The 17,383-nt window shown below is 31.7% G+C and overlaps 3 protein-coding genes across 7 annotated transcripts in view; 1 reads left to right on the forward strand and 2 right to left on the reverse strand.

Annotated features, from left to right (window-relative positions):
• Positions 1 to 17,383, reverse strand: part of LOC131952456 (acid phosphatase type 7) — a 69,185-nt gene that overhangs the window by 13,942 nt on the left and 37,860 nt on the right. For 3 of the 5 annotated variants that reach the window (XR_009388539.1, XR_009388538.1, XM_059315118.1), the window contains exon 1: positions 1,265 to 1,354. The exons of the other annotated variants lie outside the window; for them this stretch is intronic. The gene's annotated coding sequence lies outside the window, so the exon portion shown is untranslated. Of the gene's footprint in view, positions 1 to 1,264; positions 1,355 to 17,383 lie in introns of those variants that run through there. 5 annotated transcript variants of the gene reach the window in all.
• Positions 2,374 to 11,850, forward strand: LOC131952457 (MTOR-associated protein MEAK7). The gene is made up of 8 exons (XM_059315121.1): positions 2,374 to 2,689; positions 7,103 to 7,351; positions 7,590 to 7,728; positions 7,931 to 8,076; positions 8,255 to 8,558; positions 9,068 to 9,186; positions 9,402 to 9,626; positions 9,998 to 11,850. Exons 1-8 carry the CDS (start codon positions 2,555 to 2,557, stop codon positions 10,145 to 10,147), a joined length of 1,467 nt encoding a protein of 488 aa, XP_059171104.1. The 5' UTR covers positions 2,374 to 2,554; the 3' UTR covers positions 10,148 to 11,850.
• On the reverse strand, positions 13,740 to 16,901 carry LOC131952466 (acyl-coenzyme A diphosphatase NUDT19). Its single transcript, XM_059315143.1, has 4 exons — positions 16,798 to 16,901; positions 14,437 to 15,191; positions 14,123 to 14,330; positions 13,740 to 13,945 (listed from the first exon to the last, which is right to left on the reverse strand). The coding sequence occupies exons 2-4, from the start codon at positions 15,169 to 15,171 to the stop codon at positions 13,740 to 13,742; spliced, it is 1,149 nt and encodes a 382-aa protein (XP_059171126.1). The 5' UTR covers positions 15,172 to 15,191; positions 16,798 to 16,901.

Raw genomic sequence — 17,383 nt, forward strand, 5'->3', positions numbered from 1 at the left:
GAATTGCTGAATGAGGATGTGACAGTGATGAGATGGCTACTGAAGATGAAGTAAAAAAACTACTAAACTAGGATTCTAAAATTACTTAGTGAAATAGGTTTTAATGCCCCGAAATTCCTCAAAATTGTTTTTTATCATCTCCGAAATTTGACAATTCATAAGAAATTAGTTTGCAGATCTACACTTAAAATTTTTAGCTGAGTACCCCAAAATATGGAAGATTATGAATTCATTGTCTATTGGACATAAAATGTAATATTTTATGAATGGTGTAAATCCTACTAAGAGGTTAAACCGTTAATTTTCAAGATGGCCGCCATTATGATTGTCATAGTTACCAAAAAATATTTACCAATTTTTTTTTTTAGTGGAAATGCATATTTGGATGTACCTTAAAAAAGCTATAGAGAAAAAATTGCTTGCTCTCTAGCAATGAAAAGGTTTTTTTACTGGAGCCTACCCCCTTAAACTTAATTAATTACCATAAATTAAAAAAACTTATTAGTAGGCCTATGCAAAACCAAACCTCGTGCACCCAGTATCAGAAAGTAATGGGAGATTTCGAGTCATGTTTTTACCGCAAACTCGGCCGATACCTTCAACACTAAAACTAATAAAATTACTACCTACTAGTAACTAGAATTATAATGATATAATAATAATATTAATAAGGTAATCTATTGTTTTAGGTCTTAGGTGAGGCTAGTAATGTAAGCTGCCTCATTGTTAAAGCTTTAATAAAAGTACGTTACTAAAATCTAGCCTTGGCCAATTTTACGCACCTAAAAAGATAGATTACCAATAAAAATCAATAACCTATAAGTTGTAGGCCTATAGAATAAAATACTTTAAAATACCACAATACGGTAAAACTTCAGTTTAACATATTTTATTCGCAGCTTCACGTTAACCTCTGGTTAAGCATATTGAGAGGGGAATACAATACGCTAAAATGGAGTTTTACCCACAATACTATACAATAGAGTAAATGGTGAAATAATAGGCCTACTTTTAAATTATTTTAATCTAGGGCGAAAACAACTTGTTAACGTTAGGCTACTTGTAACAAAAAATTAAAAACAATTGAATGATTGATTGAATCAGATTTTGAGAATGTCACTGTCCTGGTCCTGTCAAGTGACAATGAAATGAAAAGAATCATTAGAATTTAGAATGAATACTTTGAATAGGTATTAAATTAATACTAGAATACTATAGATCTATCTAGATTTAAATCTAGATCTAGAGAATAAGTAACTAATACCTAGAGGTCTAGATCTAATAAATAATCTTCAAAAGTGTATTTTCGATTTTTTTTTCTGACTCATTTTAGTAATAACTATGGAAACTCTAATTGCTGAAAACCGCCAAATAACACCGTTGCATCCCGATAAATAAAGCTTAGACTCAAGCTCTGTATCGATAATCAACAAATCCGATATAGATCTACAATTCTTTCAAATAATCACTTGATATACTGTTCTTTCCAATCTCACCTTTTCTAATTTCTATTTTAGTATTAGTCTTCACCTATACCAATACAAGGCGGTAACGCATTTCCATGAATCATGTAGTTGCAGATTTCAATAATTGCTATTTGGAGTATTTGCATAATCCATTTAGTATCTTTGTGAATTTTGGCAAGTGTCTGAAACAGCATGTCTTGAAATATCTGAAATTTAAATTAAATAAACGTAGTCTAGAAGTGCACAAAAGTTAAATTCATTTAATTATATTTTATATTCAAAACATCACATATAGACTATGGTTAAAGTAGGCCCTAATCTTTTTTTTTCTATTTAAAATGAAACAGAGCCCCGCATTGATAATTCATTTAAATAAAACGAGGCGTCATTGCACATTTAGGATACCGCGATGAAATCACGTCTTTTTCCTCATTTAAAATATATAAAAGCGGATATTAGGCCCATTGATTGATTAATTGATTGATTGATTGATTGATTGCCGATGTATATTTGTATATAACCAACATATCGGTAGATAAGAAACAACAAAGTTTTCTGGTAAAAATACTATTATTGTAAATGTTATTATTTATTATCGAATATGGGTTGTGACCTAAAATTATAAAATAAAATCTTTAGGCCCTAGATCTAATTGGACTAATATTATAATAGGCCCTATTCATAATTTTTAAAATTTGCCCAGTGAATGAGTATATTGGATTTGGGTATGTCTAATAGATTCTAACCCAATCTAGCCCTAACCCTAATTTTGCTAAATTTGTTTTCACCATAAAAAAAAACTTTTTGAAATCTGAATTTTATTTTTGTATCCTTCAAAAAAGTAGGCTCTAACCTTTTATATTTTTCTTTCAATTTTCGGAGTTTAAATGTTTATTTATAGCTCTCCAATAGAAAAGTGAACAATTGATATCAAGGTAAATAAACATGCTATGCAATGTCATGGTCATAGAAAGCTCTGAGTTGGTGTTACATTTCTCTTACTGTCCTCTACTTAAATAGTATAGAGTATAGATCTAGCACAGCCCTAGCTAGATTATTATATGTTTTCTGAGACATAAAGATAAGACATGGGTGGATCAGAAAGTAAATCCACAGACCTCAAGCACGAGTTAATGTTTAATGAAGATGAAAAAGAGAAAGTTAATTATGTATTTTCTAGCATTTCTCATGGAAGAAAAAGTTTTAACAAAGAAAACTTGCAGGTAGGCTGAATTTAAGAAAGAAGTGTATAGATGGTGAGTGTATAGGCCTAACTAACCTTATTTATTATGGCCAAGGCTATTCCCAGCCGGTTGGGAATAGCAGTACTGGGGATATTCCCAGCCGACTGTGAATAGCCCCAATACGGCTATTCACATTCCGCTGTCATTTCTTGCTAAATACTAGGGAGGCTCACTAACTTAAAAGCGTCCTTGGTTGCTAACCAGAACATGGCGTAAGGATCGGACCATGACTTCCGGCGAGTTTTTCGACTTAGTTCCAGAGACCTTCTTAGAATTACTTTTAAAAATGTTTATCACGAGTAAAATGGCGGGTTTTCACGTTATAAAAACATGCTATAGGTGGCAAGGCTAAATATGCCAGAAAAGCATTTTCAGAAATTGCTTTGGGGAATGTAGGCTAAATTTAAAGTCGGTGTCATTCAAAATAATTTAACTTTTTAAATATAGATTTCCCTCTCACAAAATCGATTTCCATAGTAAAGCATTATTAGTTTTATCATTCTATGAAAAAATAAATCAAATATCTTCAACCGTTTTTTTATAAGATCGACCGAGAAATGACAACCACATTTTTTTTTTTTTTTTTGACCACGTGACCGCTATTTGAATGGATACGTTTACCTGGCATGGTTTTTTATTTTGCTCTTTTGTACAATAAAAAATGTCATAAAATTAAAGAAATAAAAGAATTCAAAAATCACTTCTGTCTTGTCTTTTTTTAAATTCTTTTCTGATGACATTCTCTTAAATTTTTTTCCTCTAAAAATATTACCCGACGATAGACGGGCCAATTCTACTTTTAGGAACTCTCTTGTGAAAAAAAATTAGATCTATTTCACGGTCACTTAAAAAGTTAAACCTTTCAACTTTTAACCAGGTTGTCATGGATGATCCGTCATATCATAGCTGTGAGTGACAAATAAATTTAAAATTCAATAATTTAGTCTAAACTCGCCACAACCCCCAAATTTAGTGCCTAGAGGATAAAGTATGGACGTTTTTTATTCAGTTGTCATGTTTAAATTGAGAATTAAGTAGATTTCACAAATAGTAAGAAAAACTACTAAATACGACTGTGAATAATATCTTAAAATAATAAAAGCATTTATTGTGACTGGGGAGTGAGGTATAGATTAAGAGAGCAGGGCTATTTTTATTTTGTTATATTTTTATAAAAAAAGTTATTACTAGGGAGGCTCACTAACTTAAAAGCGTCCTTGGTTGCTAACCAGAACATGGCGTAAGGATCGGACCATGACTTCCGGCGAGTTTTTCGACTTAGTTCCAGAGACCTTCTTAGAATTACTTTTAAAAATGTTTATCACGATTAAAATGGCGGGTTTTCACGTTATAAAAACATGCTATAGGTGGCAAGGCTAAATATGCCAGAAAAGCATTTTCAAAAATTGCTTTGGGGAATGTAGGCTAAATTTAAAGTCGGTGTCATTCAAAATAATATAACTTTTTAAATATAGATCTCCCTATCACAAAATTGATTTCCAAAGTAAAGCATTATTAGTTTTATCATTCTATGAAAAAATAAATCAAATATCTTCAACACTTTTTTTTATATGATGTGTCCAAAAAATGACAACCAATTTTTTTTATTTTTTTTGACCACGTGACCGCTATTTGAATGGATACGTTTACCTGGCATGGCTTTTTATTTTGCTCTTTTGTACAATAAAAATTGTTATAAAATTAAAGAAATAAAAGAATTCAAACATCACTTCTGTCTTGTCTTTTTTTAAATTTATTTCTGATGACATTCTCTTAATTTTTTTTCCTCTATAAATATATCCCGACGATAGACGGGCCAATTCTACTTTTAGGAACTCTCTTGTGAAAAAAAATTAGATCTATTTCACGGTCACTTAAAAAGTTAAACCTTTCAACTTTTAACCAGGTTGTCATGGATGATCCGTCATATCATAGCTGTGAGTGACAAATAAATTTAAAATTCAATAATTTAGTCTAAACTCGCCACAACCCCCAAATTTAGTGCCTAGAGGATAAAGTATGGACGTTTTTTATTCAGTTGTCATGTTTAAATTGAGAATTAAGTAGATTTCACAAATAGTAAGAAAAACTACTAAATACGACTGTGAATAATATCTTAAAATAATAAAAGCATTTATTGTGACTGGGGAGTGAGGTATAGATTAAGAGAGCAGGGCTATTTTTATTTTGTTATATTTTTATAAAAAAAGTTATTTACCATTAAAGTTTAGTTTAACTTTTAGGCTCATATCAGACAGGCTACGTCTACGTAGGACGTAGCCAGTAGGTCATACAATAAGATGATCAATTATGCTCTTTAAATCTATACACTAGAATAATAGATGTAGTAATTTTTAAATAAATAATACTAATTAGCCTAAGCCTAAGTATTATCAGTTTAGTTGTTTGTTCACATTGCTATTCAACTATCAATTACCATTAAAAATTCACATTATCACATAGAGTAAATATCAGGTGAAATAGGATGTCCTTTTTCATCAGCTATAATTCACAGTCTCCATCACACTTTTGTTTTTTTCTCTTAGCAAAAATCTACGGGACAGGTCCTTTATTTTTTTGCTGATATGCCAACAATTACGTCACAAACGAAAAAAAAATTAACAAAAATAACACTTCCATTAGTAACTCAAGTAGAATCTAGAATCTAGATCTAATTAGACCAATTGGCAACTCATGGATTTGAACCCACACCTTCTGGCATGACAGCCTCTCCCCATGACCGCTCGACCACATATCTTCATGCACAGTTGGGTATTTTTAGCATTAAATCTAGATTTCTATCAAAAAACTGTCACGACTGTGAATAGCCCCAATACGGCTATTCACAGTCGACTGTGAACACACTTCGATTTATTATTTAAATAATTGGTAATCTATCATTTAAGTTATGTAAATCGCCCGCGGCTAGTAATGTACAAAAAAGTTAACTCATTGTTAAGGCTTTAATTATTAATAGAAGTTAGTAGCCTATTATATATAATATATTGTAATATATCAAATACTAGATCTAGTGGTCATGCGATTGTTTTTTTTTAATTTGGCTGTCATTTTTTTTTGCGGTCTTAAAAAAAACCTTTGACAATATGTTATTTATTTTTCATAGATTGATAAACCTAATAATGCTTCATTATGCAATTATGGTTATCATTTTTGTACTCTGGAAATTGATATTTAAAAAGTTCTATTATTTTAATGAAACTAACTTTTATATTTAAAAATTCTCCAAAGCAAGTTTTGAAATGCCTTATAGTTTGTTGTTATAATGTGGAAAATCCTGTCATTTCGCTCGTGGTAAACATTTATAAAAATAATTCTAAGTAGGTCCTTGGAATTAGGCAAAAAAATCGTTGGAAGTCATCTGTCCAGTGTGAACAGCATATCGTTGTAAGCAACCTGCCCCACCTCCAGGTTAGCGAGCAATACTAGTATAAACTATCCAGAGTTTTTGTTTGTTGTTATATTAATATTAGGGTATACATTTTGAGCCGTCCCTAGAGTATTTCATAGTGTCAGACAAAACAACCCAGTCAAAAGAGCCCAATGTATTGGCTCTAGACAAATAAAACGTATGACTACTTTTGGCATAAATGTAACCATTTTGTCCAACCCACCAACCACATGCAGTTCCATCTCCTAAATGAAAAAACTTATCACAAACCACCTGCAATTCATTAAAAGAAATTGAACTCTTTACAGCAAAGTGCAACTAATTAAATTTTTTGTCTATTTTCTATTAACCCCTGTGAAGATCTTTTGCTTAAAAGTTTGTTCAGAAGTTTTAATATACGATATACATGATGTTTAAAGAATAAACATTTTGTTTTGATAACCTACAAGCATATTGAAGATAAATGTACAGTTTGGACCTCTCTTCCCACACACTCAGTCAACATACTATTTATAACACTTGATAAAATAAATTAAAAATAAAGCCTGCCGAACAAGAGATACATACGTTGTATTATTTAAGGATGTCTAAACTAACTTTGAAAAGTATTGTCTGGAGTCTTTATGGCAGGGACCATTTGTCACTGACCCTTTTGACAGGGGCTGTTTTAAAACCACATGATTCTTTGAGTATGGAAGCAGCATCAGGAACATAGCAGTTTGGCACTCTAAGGCTATGATTATTTGTACTTATTTTGGCAAAATTTCTGCTATTTTATTACACATTTTATCAGCTAACTCAGCTATAAGCTGCACCGTTGTTTATAATAAAGCTTTTTTCTTTAAACTGATATGAAGTGTTATATAATATGAGGCATGGTTTATAGAAATGTTTTATGCTGTGGGCTGGGGTAAAAAATGCTATATGTTTATACTATATATTATGTGCTCAATTGCTCATTGTAGTTGAATTAATTCTTCCAGCATTTTATGAGCCCAGTCTTAGATGCCCACACCATAGACCGCTTGTTTGATTTTCTGGATGGACCTTTGCAACAGAAACATCATCATCGCCACCATGCTCACCACAGCCAATCACAGGAAGTACATATACATCAGTTTGCCTCTCAGCTTGCATGTCTGTTGAAGGGCCAGATTCCTGATCTTGCTCAAACATGTGTTTTTTTAGCTTCTTCAACTGCAAAAACAGTTTCTGTTCAAGATTTAGTCAAGGTAAATCTTTTTGGATTAATTTGAATTCAGTGATCTGCAATTTATTGAGAACCAAGTTAATTTATTGTTGATGTAATATTCTCATTTATGTTTTTAAATTAGTGCATGTTGTTAGGAAATGTATATTCCTTTGAATATATTTCACACAAAAATGTAATGAAAAGATCCAATCACTAAGTGTAACGAGTTGAGTTGTCTAAGTAAATAATACTAACTGAAGAATCCAACATCTCTGCAGTTTGTTACCAACATTTTGCACAGTTATGAGAAGCTGCTATCTGCGCACTGCACAGCCTACCAGAGCTGGATATTTGCTAGTGCGGGGGATTCACATGACATTTTAGCCACATCTCTCTTGAGTGATTTTTTAAAATCAGGTATGATAAATGTGTCAAGTATAGAATGTGTGACATTTACTTTTCAGCTATGATAGCTGCTGCAACTGCAAACATTAAAATACTTGTGGTAATTATTATTTTAAAAACTCAGGATTTCTAATTTCTTTTTACTTTACCTGGCCGCAAATTCCTTTAAAACATTGGCATATTTCTTACTTGTGCTACATTAAATATATTTCAGATAATGCTAAGGTCACAAAATCAGAATTATCAGCATCCAATGGGCAGTTAATGTTGTCTGAGGATGATGTTGAGACATGGTTGACCAAGTGTATTTTGTTCACTCAGGTTTTAAAACAAGTTTTACTTGGAGCATTCCAGTTCTATGTTAGTGCTTTTTTTAAAAACTTTTTTTTTCTTTTTGCTACATTCAAACATATGTTTTGCAAGGAAATAACATTTTTACATTAGGGTGTGTTCAGTTATTTCTGTTTTTTTTAAAAAGTATGTTAGTATTTTTGATAATGTTTCCAAAAGTAAGACATCTTTTTGTTCTTTCCTCCAGCAACAAGAACCACAGCAAATGACATTTCTACCTCGTGTGCCACAAGTTCGAGACACAAACTGGTCCAAATTTAAAACCATTCTTGACTTCCCAACAGTCCTTTATCTCAACTTTGCACTGAACACTGATCTACAGACACAGTGGAAACTTATTTTCAGTAATAATCTTCATGGGTGCAGCTTCTCCCAACTGCTTCAGAGTATCAGAAATAAAGGCCCAACTTATCTGATCATCAGGGATAAAGATGGACATGTATTTGGAGGCTTTGCCTCTGTTTCTTGGGATATCAATCCTAAATTTACTGGTTAAGTTGAATGGTGGTTGTTATTTTAGTTTTTTGTTACAGAGTAATTTCTTAATTTTTAAACCATAAATGTATAAAAATTATTGTCAATTTTATTTAATTAAATTTCAAACTCAGGCTCTTTTGAAAATTAGCTGAGGCACATTTCACACTCCCTAAATTCTAAGGAGTCTTTAAAATATAACTTTAAAAAATTCATAATAAATAAAACCTTTATCAACAGCAAACATACATTTTAAAAACAAAGGTAAAATGGACAACACATTTGATTAAACAATTTAGTTATTAAACTAAAATAAATAAATTCACACAGACGGCCAACACATCTCATTGTAATGGCCTAGCAAAGTGGAGCTCTACTACTATCATTTGCAATTTCTACCTTTAGAACTACCCATGATCTGCCAATCATATTATTTATTATTAAAGTAAATATTAGCACTATTTTTATTTATTTTCTTCTAAATTTATTGTCATTAACATCAGTATTTATATTTTTCATGCTATAGGTAACACATCATGTTTTGTGTTCCAAGCAAGGCCAAACTTTGCCATTTATACAGCTACTGGCTATAATGGCAATTTCATGTATTTGAACCACCAAGTACAGACTTTACCCAATGGACTGGTGAGATTAGGCCTGTGTTCAATTAAAATATTTATAGAGCTTGTTTACTTTTTCATACAACATATATAAGCTACATCATATTTTCATCATAAAATCTATAAATTCAGCTTATTTAAGTATTTATCTTGGCTAGTTAACAACAGATGTTTACAAACCTAGATTGTGTTATATTATAATATTTGTATATATATTTTTACAACATTTTATTTCATCAGGGAATGGGAGGTGTGTTTGAATATTTTGGTATTTGGATTGACCAGTCTTTTGACAAGGGACACAGCAAGGCCGGTGCTAAAGGTAATACAACCTATGGCTGCCCACAGTTGTCAGGACAGACAGAGTTTCAAGTGGACTGTATAGAAGTCTGGGCAATAGGAAGGGTAGAACGGAAAGAAGGACAAGAAGAAGATGACGAAGAAGAATCAACAGATGGTGCCAAGGTATAAGAATAGGCTTGTCATAATAATTAAATAATAGATAAAAGTAAATAAATGTAACTTGTAATCCTTATTTTAATACAATCATTAGATCTCGGAACAATTGTAAGAAACAGCCTAATTGTTTTTTCTTTACAAGTAAAACTAGCATTTGTTAAAACACAAGTTATGTAACATGCGAAATAAGTAATAAGAGAACTCTTAAAAGTGTGCTTAATAAATTTGTATTTTAAAACAAGGAACTCCTAAAAGTAAGAGTATTCTTGATGAACTTGTTTTTTTAAAAAGGGAACTCCTAAAAGTATTCTTGATATATTTGTCTTTTTAACAGGGAGCTCCTAAAAGTATTCTTAATATATTTGTCTTTTTAACAGGGAGCTCCTAAAAGTATTCTTGACAAACTAGCATCTGAAGACAAAGCTATACTTGACATGATTGACAGAGGAACAAAAAGTGATGCACTCAGAGATGAGCCAATAGTGGAAGAAACCAAAGCCCACAGTACAATAATATCTCCGTTCTGACCATTACCCTGGTCTGTTGTAACTAATCAAGTCTGTGAGTCAGGTAAAATTTTCTCCCCTATTTTCACTGCTGGACATATATGTATAGGAGTTAAACCTTAGAATATGCAGCATCTGCAAATATGACCCATTGTACATATAGCCAGGTAATAATAGGAGCTTTGGCTGCCAGTTGTTTCATATACATGGACTTGTGCAATTGACTTTTCTACAAGTGTGTAGAAACTTGTTGGTTTTGCTACTGGTACTTGTCATATTGCTACAAGTTTACTTTCCTTCTGCTCCATTTAAAGTTGCTAGATAAGTTATTTATTGAAACACATTCATACATACTTCTCTTGGTATTACTGGTATACTGTATATAGAAATGCTAAAAACTATTGTGGTGCTATGTGTGAAGACATGATAAAATGGAGAGTAAAAAGATTTTTTTTTTAATTGCATTGTTGCATGTTTATTAATGATTAGGTAAAATAATGTTTTAAAGTGTGAACACTTGATTGTCAGTTGTAGCTCTCATTGTTTGAAGTACACCAAAACAGCTTGCAATGTTCCAGATAACAGATGTGATAATCAGTTTTAATATGATTTACATTTTTTGTGTACCTGGTTCCATATTTTTTTCTATCAATGTTTAACAACAGTATTGGTGAATGCTTTGATTTTCATACTTTATTTTTAAAATGTGTCAAACTAAGTGGTTATCAGCTAGGTTACAATTAATTAATTGAATAATGTAAGAACTGTAGTGATGTGTAATAAATGTAATGTATGGCCACAGTTCTAGTCATGGTGAACAGAGTAAGTTGACAACTCCTACTTCTAGCAATGTTTTATTCTCTAAACAATTTTCTTAGTTGATTCTATCAGTACTTGAGTATTTGGAGGCATAAAAAAGAGAGTATTTTTCAGATTATAATCTGAATATTTGTTCTCGTGTGTACAAAATGCTACCTAAACCAAATTTCCATTTCACCAAACCAAGTCATTTCCTACCTAGCCCAAATCACCCACAGCTAATTGACTAATTAAGAATGACAAAAATATGATTGGAATAGAATATGTAAAACAAAAGACAATGTGATTTTTTTATGTACATTATATTGATGTGTACGTTATTTTATTCTTTTTTTTTTTTATTGTGCATTTTGTAATATGAATTCAGTTATTTATATTAACAATTGATAGAAATAATAAAAAGATAAAATATACATTTGATTTATTTATTATTAATATGTAATGATAAATTTCACATCTTTAGATAGCAAGTAACTACTTTAATACAGTACTTTTGTAGTAAAGTTGTCTTGCCATGACTGTTCATCGCTGCAATAGTTTATGTTTATAATTAACTCGAGTCAAAAGATTATTTAGCCTTTTCTTTAACATTCCATTGGAGTTAAAAAGTTTTTTTTTAATTTCTTTTCATCTGTTTTTTAAATTACTTTTAGACATAACAATACTTTTTTTAATGTATTGTACAACCTTTGTTAAAAATATATTCTTTATTTATACTAGTTCATGTAGATGTTTTTTTACAATTCATTTGTTTTCTTCAAGATCATAAAATGTGTTCTGGCTGAAAAAAAAGTAGCCTGCATTTATAATGAAAACCTACTTTTAAAAATTGCAGGTGCTTTTTATTTTAATTAGTGAATTTGTAAAAAAAAAATTGGTTTTAATGTGCTACTAGATCTACTACTTTGGGGGGGGGGGGGGGGGGGGGGGTCCAGGGCCCATAGGATTTTTTAAAGAACTGGCAATTTAAAAATGTTACTAGAGGTGACTGTACTAAAAAATTAATGAGTTTTTTAATATCTTGATGTTAGAGCAACATTCCATTCTTTTTAAGTGTTCCTTTTTTTGTAAAGGGTGAAATACTTTATACTAGTTAATTATTTTTTTTAGGAAAGGACAAAAAATTCTTTTATTTTTTTTATTTTGCATTTTATAAGATTGATTAAAATGTTCATGTTATTTAAATAATCCTCAGCAATAAATACAAAACATAGGTATTCTTTTGAAGTAATTTTTAATTAACATTACTAAAACGCTGATTGCAAGCCTAATTAATACAAAACTTGCATCCATCTAAGGATAATGGCATGTTTTCCCTATATGGATCCACACTTATAGTATAATAGTTTATTTGTAAATAGGAAGGTTGTTTATCAAGGATCCAACTATCGGCCTACATATGTTTATTAAACCATTTTCTACTAGTGCATACATTATCTTCTTAATAAATGTCAGTTCAGTTCAAATAGGCATTATTTTTTGTATAGTATTTGACACAGAATAATCAGAAACCTATTATTATTATTATCTAACAATAGTAGTTATTTATGAATAAAATTATCTTCAACAGATTTGATAGTCATGTGATCTGTTTTAAATGTGTTGGTCATGTCATGTTTTAGTCAGTTATAAATTGTGTTCCAACAGAAGTATTTCACTCATGAAAGTGAAGGCCAGATTTTTACCACCACTAGACAAATAGTACTTAGTTCCTTTGCAACTATGACACCTTATGTATTACTGTTGCTGTAATCTGCTAAAAATGTTACTCTGCTTTAAGAGATCTATTTATCTTTCTGCATCTCATTATTTTTTAGTTGTTTAAATTTAAAATCAACATACAACACATAATAAAAAGCAACACCTCTCACCAAGCTCATTTTAAAAAATTTAACTTTATCTTGATTTCTAAAGCAGTTTTTTTCAGGCGACTTGCTTAGTGGGTGGTAGGGAGTATCTATATATATAATTCTCTTCTTGGATACCATAGAAAACAGCAAGCTGTAAGCGCTCCTAGCAGCCCCCTCTCTTGGCATATCCCTACCACCTCCACCCCCACATTGTCTGGTGAGCTGTGGTTCACGCTAAATGTTTACAATCGTAGAGCCGGGTTTAGTGACGGCTATTAGGGACAGATAATTTTGTTTGACGCGATTTTAAACTTTGGGGAGGTAACTAAGAGGAGGCTGCTTTCACGGGGGGGGGGGGAAGAGATAGGGTAGGGATTGGGGGGGGGGGGGGGGGGGGGTTATTGTCCTTAACGATCTACTGATACTGTTTTAAAGCAAATATTTTCAGTGGCAGCATTGGTACTGTCGCATTCACAAATTATGAATTACTGAAAAGTAGAAAATAATACAACTAAATAGTGGCATATGATACGCTGAGGGTCGGCTCATGTATAATATTATGTGGCTAAATAGACTTGCTGCTGGTAGAGTTGTCCCAACCTAGATAGTTGTAAAACATAAGGCTTCTGAACACCATGTTTCAGGATTGTTTCACTTGTGTAACTTTGCAATTAGGTGATTTATTTAAAAAACTGGAAGATTATTGCACAGATAAAGTAAAGTAGTCAGTTTCTGAGCTCAAAAGAAATCCTATGATTAGTCTGTGTCCAGTTGGCTTTACTTTCCCTGAATAGTGTCATAATCCATCAAGGATTTTCTAAGAACTAAACTCCAGGCTTTTTGATTAGCAGCCATCCTCATCTTACTTCAAACTAATGAGTTTAAAATGAGTACAAATCAAGGATGAATTATAAAAATGAAAAGCTTTTGATTTAATTAAAATATTATATTTTATTAAATTCACGAGGAAGTATATGATATTGATTTGGCTTTATATTACAATACAATGACAACTGTTTGTTTTTATACACAACAATACAGTGTTGGCGGGGGTATAAACTTCGCAGCTCAGCAACACTTTCTGTTTTTTCTAATGGGCCATTTGTGATCTCCCCTGTCAAATCAGGGTTAGCAGGATATAAATCATCTCCTGTAAGAAAAATCAATAATGTTTTTAAATTTCCCGTTTAAAGTACAAATGTACATTTACCTTAAAGTCAATATCTAATGTTTTACATCAGTCAGAAATGTCTATACAAGATTAAAATGATGTATAAAAAAAACAGCATACATAAAATATATTTTAAAATAAAATTAGATTTGCTACCTGGCAGAGCAAAAATCAAACCATCTTGACACTGGTAGATGACAGGCATCCATCGATTCACTCTATGAGATGATCTGCCCCATGTGAAAGACAGGAGATCGTCTGTGGTTTTGAAATGTAGCAACCTTGACAGTTCATACAATTGGGGAGGTGCTAAAGCTACTATCTTCTCTAAACAGGCTTTCAGTGTACCAGAAGGACTCAGCCACTGGAGAAAAAGTTCTTAATCTATATTACATTTGAAATAGCAAATGCCATTAACTTAAGCACACAGGTTAAGAAACTTGAGATTATATAACAGAAAATAAACTTACTGCTCCATCTTCTGTTTCATTTGAATCTAAAATTAGGGGAGCCTCGTCAACACAACAAAGAAAAAAAGCTGTATCAAACCTAGCCTTTTGTAGCAATGGTGTCAGCCAGTTGGACCACTCATACAATGACCAAATATCTGGCACCATCTTTAACTCCTTACACATAAGAATAAAATTGGAAGAATCTGAAATCACTTGTTTTCTCCACTCAAGGCTCACTTGGGAAGGCAAATTGCAATATGTGCTACAGATCGGATGGGCACTCATTGAGGAAAGGGGTAAATCTGGAAGATCTGTCATGGGCCTCCCTAATAAAATACCACTTTCCTCAAAAGTCTCTCTAATAGCTGTTATACGTAAAGCAATTTCACTTGGTACATCACAGAATGGAGGTTCCCTTATAGTGCTGAAAATTGGTGAACCTATTTTACCACGAGTAAATAAGTCTAATAAGTTATTATTTTTACACCCAATAAGATCCAACCATTCCCTTGAGAAATCGCTTTTGTGTGAAGTACCACCAGGGAACACATACATACTGGGCATGAATGAGTTTGTAGGTTTTCGTTTTAATAGTAAGAGTCTCAAAAACTCCTCGTTTTTATTCTCTATGTGTTCAGGTTGTGTTTTCATCAATTTCTCCAGCAAGCTTGGATTTGGCTGCTTCATTGCCATCTTCTTTGATGCTATAATCAAACTTGCAGACTCTCTCCAGTGTTTTAGTGCAATAGCCATACTTTACAGGTAAAGAATTTCTAGGAAAAATATATTTTAAGGTTCTTAATAAAAATGGAAATAAGAGCTATTAGGCTAATAATTACTATACTATTATTCATTTGATTTTTTAATAATAATGGCCAATATAAAGACCAATTAGATTAGCACCCCTGGAATACAGTGCCTTTTGAAATTTTATTTTATCAATAAACCAAAATCAATGGCTAAATATATCAATATTGGCCAGAAATTAGCTTTAAACAGCAGTGTTTGCAAGCTAGATTTGCTATATAAACAGCGGCCATCTGTAAGTTAGAGTGGTTTCCCCTGAATCTCTAACTATTTCTGGCTTATATTGATACATTTCCCAGGGAAAGCGGAAGAGAGGGCGCCCAAGACAGACCTGGAGGCGGAGTCTTCTTGAAGAACTGAAGCCAACAGGGATGTCTTGGGAGATGTCAAAATTAATAGCCGAGGATAGGAAGAAATGGAAGGAAATGGTGGAGGCCCTATGCTCCATAAGGAGCAAAGAGGACTAAGAAGAAGAATTGATACATTTAGCCATTGATTTTGGTTTATTATTCAGTTATCTATAATATTTGACAGTACTATGTACTGTACCTGTCGGTAAAACTCCATTTTTATTTGAGCTTCACGTTCACCTCCGGTTCAGCGTATTTTATTATAAACACAACCGAAACTCACACAAACGTTAGGAAAACACTAGGATTAGAGCTAGACCTACTTTTTTTTTTTAATGAATGTGAGTTTTAATTAGGAAAGGTAAAAAAAAACATAAAAAGCATTAGGACAGTTCCAATTAAATAGCGTGTGATTGTCAGTGGGAGTAAATCCCTACACGGTCGAGGGTTCACCGTGAGTTCACATTGACTTTATCAGCATACATCATAGCTCGGGCAATACTTGAAATAATGAAATTGTGTTGGCCGTAGTTTTGGGGTCATTGTGAGTTCATATAAGTTTATTCAAAGTATCATGCGTGGGAGATACTTGTTGTAACAATACAAACTTAACCCCGTTGCAATCGTGAGTTATGTAAATAAAATAATTAGGGCGTATGTAAAAAATGTATGTACTATGATGTAAATTTAAAATTTCAGTCAAAGTGTAGTAAAATAGTAATAATGCACTTCTTTCACGCATCCATTGTCAGGAAAATCTTAACTGACACAGGAATATAATATAGTATATAGGCCTTGTGGCTTATTAGCCCATTCGATATTCCAAATTTGGATTTTTCTCAAGTTTTGAATAAAATTATCATAAACTAAAACAAAAATTCATAAAGAAATAAGCCCAATGTTTTCCTAACGTTTTTGTGTGGTGTTTCGGTTGTGTTTATGAATAGTTTGATTGAATTTGATTATATTTTTTATAATATATTATTATATACAGATCTAGATTCTCTATACTCTATAGGCCTATATTACTAGATCTATATAATATATAATATTAATAAAAATTAAATTAAATTCGCTCAAAAATTGAGGTGAACGTGAAGCGCTCACAAATGGAGGTGAACCTGAAGCGGGGAATAAAAAATACGCTAAAAACGAGAACGTATAGGCCTAAATCTAAATAATAGAGTTTAGAGTAAGTTTGACACCAATTAATTAGTATTACCACAGACATATAGATCTATTAGATATTAAATATGAGCCTACTTAAATTCAGTTTATTTAGTAATATTTAGGCCTGCTTAATCTAATGATACTCGTAGATTTTAGATTTTGGCCGTCTATCACAGAGGGTCATACTATTTCACGATAAGCGGTGACTTCGGCATAAAGTTCACAAAAAATTGGATTATTTTAAAATTTTAATCCAGTCAGTGAAGTCATTAGTTGAATAAAAATAGTTGATTTTAACACAAAAACATTAAATTCTTAATAGGTAGGCCCTAATAATTTTAGTTATTTAGCCTGGTTAAAGCCAAATTTAAATAATTATAAACTTTTTTTTTTAAATTAACAAATAAACATGTTTTGTTTTTAACAAAAATTATTGAATGATCCTCTCCCGGCGTTTAGTATTATCTTTTTTAGAGTAGGCCTAATCAAAGAAACAATTCGAAGAAATATCTAATTAAAAAATAATAAAAATAGGCCTAGACCTAGATCTAGATCTAGACCTAATTAATAAATTATAATAATAATAGGATAGAATCGTGGAGTAGGAATAAACTTGACTTTTACTTAAATTTTAGTCT

This window comes from Physella acuta, unplaced genomic scaffold (genome assembly GCF_028476545.2).
Source record: "Physella acuta isolate Inbredline_101_S28 unplaced genomic scaffold, ASM2847654v3 ptg000874l, whole genome shotgun sequence".
NCBI classification, from domain to species: Eukaryota; Metazoa; Mollusca; class Gastropoda; family Physidae; genus Physella; species Physella acuta.